The sequence below is a fragment of the Miscanthus floridulus genome, chromosome 4 (genome assembly GCF_019320115.1).
Source record: "Miscanthus floridulus cultivar M001 chromosome 4, ASM1932011v1, whole genome shotgun sequence".
NCBI lineage: Eukaryota > Viridiplantae > Streptophyta > Magnoliopsida > Poales > Poaceae > Miscanthus > Miscanthus floridulus.
Window position 1 is genome coordinate 22,573,560 of NC_089583.1, and position 4,560 is coordinate 22,578,119.

The window sequence follows — 4,560 nt, forward strand, 5'->3', positions numbered from 1 at the left end:
GAGACGATGGTAAGAGGAACTCCATGCAGGGTCACGATCCGCTCAAAATACAACTTAGCATACTTCTTGGCTGAATATCTGGTATCTACCTGGAGAAAATGAGCGGACTTAGTAAGTTGATCCACAATGACCCAAATAGAGTTATAGCCCTTGGACGTGCGGGGTAAACCCACAATGAAATTCATAGAAACATCTTCCTATTTCCAAACAGGAATAGGTAAGGGCTACAAAAATCCCGGGGTACGCATATGGTCTGTCTTAACTCTACCATCGCACTCCCAAGCATAGTAGCCCTTCTTGCCACACTTGAAACACGCGACACGTGTCAAATCCAATGGTCAAGAATTCGGTTGTTACAAGAAGCCAAAACATAATTCTGTAACTGCATGCGAACTGTTGTTACAATTCCCCCATTGTTCAAAACTACTTTTCAGATCTAGAAGAGTATTTTTCTCTCGCAGTATTTTAACATTAGCCTGAGCCAAATTTCATCGTCGGCGAACAGCCATCGCGCGCTAGGTCTGCACTCCAGCAGCACTCTCACAACTTTTTGATGAATTCGTAGATGTGCTCGGTGACCTCCTCGGGCTTCTCGAGGTGGATGTAGTGCGCGGCGCCTGCGATGACCGCCACCTCCTCCAGCCCCGGCACGTCGTCCTTGAGCCCGCCCTTGTGTATGTACTCCTGCACCCCCGTGTAGTTGTACGACATGGCATCCTCGCCGGCGATGTACTTGGTCGGCACAGTCACCTTCGCCCCTGTCCATGGCGCCGTCAGCTCCCAGTTCCTACACCACACCACAGATTAGCTCACTTTGTCTGAGATTGTTAATCGTCAGCGAAAGGGAATAATTGAGAGACGATGTATGTATAACCATAAAGAATTTGTTCTTACAGGTCGAGGCAGCGGTAGAAGTTCATGGCGCCGGCGAACCCGGTCTCGTCGAACTTGGCGGCGAGGCGTTCGACGTACTCCTCCGTGAGCCACGGCGGCAGCGGGATGTCCTGGTCCTGCGGTCCCCACCACTCGGGCGACAGCGAGATGGCGCCAGTGTCGCGGGTGGTGAGGAGCTTCCGGAAGATGAACCGGGTGTCCATCCGCGCGAACTCGGCCTCCATGGCGCCGGGCTCCTGCAGCCGGAGCAGGTAGTACCCGTCGCCGTAGAGGCGGCGGAACAGCTCGAGCGGCCGCACGGCTGGGTTGCGCGGCATGAAGGCAACGCTCATGTTAACGAGCGCGCGCACCCTGTCGGGGCGGAACGTGGCGAGGTGCCACGCCAGGAGCGCGCCCCAGCCCTGGCCGACGACGTACACCCGCGGCAGGGCGAGCGAGTCGAGGAGGGCCACCACGTCGCCCACGAGGTGGAAGGCCGTGTAGGAGGACGGCGACGTCGGCGCCGAGGAGTCGCCGTAGCCCCGGAGGTCAGGGGCTAGGCAGCGGTAGCCCCGCGCCGAGAGGGACCGCAGCTGGTGGTGCCACGAGTGCCACAGCTCCAGGAAGCCGTGCAGGAACAGCACCGTGCCGCCCGCCGAGCCGGAGCCGGAGCCGGCCTCGGCGACGTGGATCTTGATGCCGTTCACGTCCAGCGTCCGGTGGGTCACGCTGACGCCCTCCAACGCCGTCGTCGCCATCTCTCAAATCCTCGTCGATCGATCTCTTCTCTGCTGCTTCTCTGTCTTTGAGTTCGTGTCTCCCTTTCAGTCTCTGGTGGAGTACTTATATACTTATTCTCTGTCAGTCTGATTAAGCCGAACGGCGCCAACAATGACTCTGAAAACAAATCTGTATTTTCTTTGTTCATTTCTTGCATCTTTGTGATTGCAGAATAGGAAGAAATTTGCCGGAATAAACAAAGAGCTTACACGTCATAAACGCTAGCAATATGCTCTGCTTTGGCTGGTTGCAGGGGATGCTACAAGGGCATCTTCGATATTCGATCTGTAACCAGCGCCTGTCCTCGCGTGCTGTTGGTATATCATGAGTATATCTATCTATGGCCTTGTTTAGATCGTAAGTTTTTTTAGTCTCTCTCCATTACATCAAATCTTTGGACACATGCATGGAGTATTAAATGTAGATAAAAAAATAACTAATTACACAGTTTGATCGTAAATTACGAGACAAATCTTTTGAGCCTAGTTAAACCATGATTGGACAATAATTATCAAATACAAATGAAAGTGCTACAATGCCTAATACTAATTCCTGACCACCATCTAAAAACAAGGCCTATATCTATGTGGATGCTCTGTCTGGATCGAAAGAAGCATCTTTTCAGCTCAGATTCCACTCATCAGCTGACAACCTACCTACTGACTGCACTGTTGATTCCGGTATACTTTTTTAACCATTATAGATCAACATCCAAACTGTATTTTGTTTTAAGGCTCTGATATTCTGATTTCATGGAAGTGTACTCGGCTATACCAGAGCCGAGGCGAGGCCGCCTCACTCCCAGTTCCATCAACATGATGACGGTGACGGCCTACGTCGCCGTCTTCTCCTGCCTCCTCGCCGTCTCACTCAACGTCCTCCTTGGTCGCCGTCGCAGCAGCAAGAACAATGGCAGGAACAAACCACGGAGCCCTCCCTCCCTCCCCGTCCTCGGCCACCTCCACCTCCTCCGCAAGCCGGTCCACGCGGCGCTGGCGCGCCTCGCCGTGCGGCACGGCCCGGTGCTCTCCCTCCGCCTCGGCTCGCGGGACGTCGTGGTGATCACCTCCGCGGCGCGAGCCAGGGAGTGCTTCACCGAGCACGACCTGTGCTTCGCGACCCGCCCGCGCTTCGCCGCGCTGGATCTCGTCACCTTCGGCGGCACCACGCTCCGGCGCGTGGCCACGGTGCACCTCCTGTCCACCGCGTCGGCCGCATGATGTCCGGCCCCGTCGCCGCCGAGGTGCGCGAGGCGGCGCGGAGGATGTACCGGGCCGCCGCCCCGGCCCCCGGCGCCGCCGCAAGGATGGAGCTCAAGCAGAGGCTGTTCGGCCTCATCCTCGGCTCCCTGATGGAGACCATCGCGCGGCCGCGGACCAACAACAGGACGTCGACGCGCGACGAGGACGACGCTGACGCTGACGCGGCGGACATGACGCCGGAGGCCAACGAGTTCAAGCAAACGCTCGACGTCATGGCGTCGCTGGTCGGCGCGGCCAACACGTGGGACTATTTCCCGTTGCTGCGGCGCTTCGACGTGTTCGGGGTGAAGAGAAAGATCATGGCCGCAGTGAGGAGAAGAGACGCGTTCCTGCAGAGGCTCGTCGACGCCGAGCGGCAGAGGCTTGAGCTTGACGACGGCCGCCGCGAGGGCGAGGAGGACAGCATGATCGCCGTGCTGCTCTCGTTGCAGAAGTCAGAGCCGGAGATATACACTGACACCGTGATCATGTCTCTGTGCTCGGTCAGTGCTTCCGTCTTCTTGTCATTGTAACGCTTGCGGTTTGTTCCTGACCGACATGAGCGTCGAGTCATCCTCTGCCACGCTGATTTGCAGAGCATGTTCAGTGCCGGAACGGAGACGACAGCGACGGCGGCGGAATGGGCCATGTCCCTGCTGCTAAACCAACCGGATGTCCTGAAGAAAGCGCAGGCGGAGATAGACGCCACCGTCGTCGGGGTGCTCCCGCCTGCTCAGCGCCGCCGACGTGCCGCACCTCGGCTACCTGCAGTGCGTTGTCACCGAGGCGCTCCGGCTGTACCCCGCCGTGCCGCTGCTGGTCCCGCACGAGTCCACCGTAGACTGCTCGGTCGGCGGCCACCACGTCCCGCGAGGGACGATGCTGCTCGTGAACGCCTACGCCATCCACAGGGACCCGGCGGCGTGGGCAGACCCGGCCGCGTTCAGGCCGGAGCGGTTCGAGGGCGGCGGAGCCGCGACGGCGGCAGAGGCGCTTATGATCCCGTTCGGCATGGGAAGGCGCAAGTGCCCCGGCGAGACGCTCGCGCTGCGCACGCAGGGCTTGGTTCTGGGTACCCTCATCCAGTGCTTCGACTGGGACAGGGTCGGCGACGACCAGGTTGACATGGAAGAAGGGGCTGCCGGGCTCATGCTGCCGAGGGCGGCTCCTCTTGAGGCCATGTGCAGGCCGCGCCGCGCCATGCTTGGTGTCCTGCAGGAGCTTTGATCGAACACCTTTTCTACTTCTACTAGTTGCAGTGTAGTTTTGCAATATCACGTTCAAGTAAAAACTTCTCTCCTATACGCTTATTATTTTGCGAGCATGTAGTGAAAATTTAGGTGTTTTAGTGGAGTTCTACATCCATAGTAAAGCGTTGTGAGATTGAGAAAGTGGAACATTCTTCTCTACACCTGTATTTTCAGTTACACTAATTGTACCTAGAATTACACCAAAATAATGACTACAATTCTATTAAAAGTTTACTAGCGTAAATCTAAAATTAGTGGATAACTAAAATAGGGTGCAGCAGAGAAGATTTTCACCTGAATATTTAGTCACACCAATTCTATGGAAATAATCACCGTAACTTCAGTGAGAGTTGAACATACATCTAGAATAAGTTGTCGGCAACTATAATTGGGTTTTCTTTTCTAGCTGTCTTTCC

The 4,560-nt window shown here is 56.1% G+C and overlaps 1 protein-coding gene and 1 pseudogene across 1 annotated transcript; one reads left to right on the plus strand and one right to left on the minus strand.

Annotated features, from left to right (window-relative positions):
- Window positions 1-377: 377 nt before the first annotated feature.
- LOC136551142 (uncharacterized) lies at window positions 378-1,661 on the minus strand. Its single transcript, XM_066542726.1, has 2 exons — window positions 895-1,661; window positions 378-787 (listed from the first exon to the last, which is right to left on the minus strand). The coding sequence occupies exons 1-2, from the start codon at window positions 1,629-1,631 to the stop codon at window positions 541-543; spliced, it is 984 nt and encodes a 327-aa protein (XP_066398823.1). The 5' UTR covers window positions 1,632-1,661; the 3' UTR covers window positions 378-540.
- Window positions 1,662-2,442: 781 nt separating this feature from the next.
- Window positions 2,443-4,121, plus strand: LOC136551141 (cytochrome P450 81Q32-like; annotated as a pseudogene).
- Window positions 4,122-4,560: the final 439 nt, after the last annotated feature.

Coding starts and splice junctions, on each gene's coding strand:
- LOC136551142 (XM_066542726.1), bottom strand. CDS start 1,631: ATGGCGACGACGGCGTTGGAGGGCGTCAGCGTGACCCACCGGACGCTG. Junction 788..894: donor TTCTACCGCTGCCTCGACCT/GTAAGAACAAAT, acceptor GGTGTGGTGTAG/GAACTGGGAGCTGACGGCGC.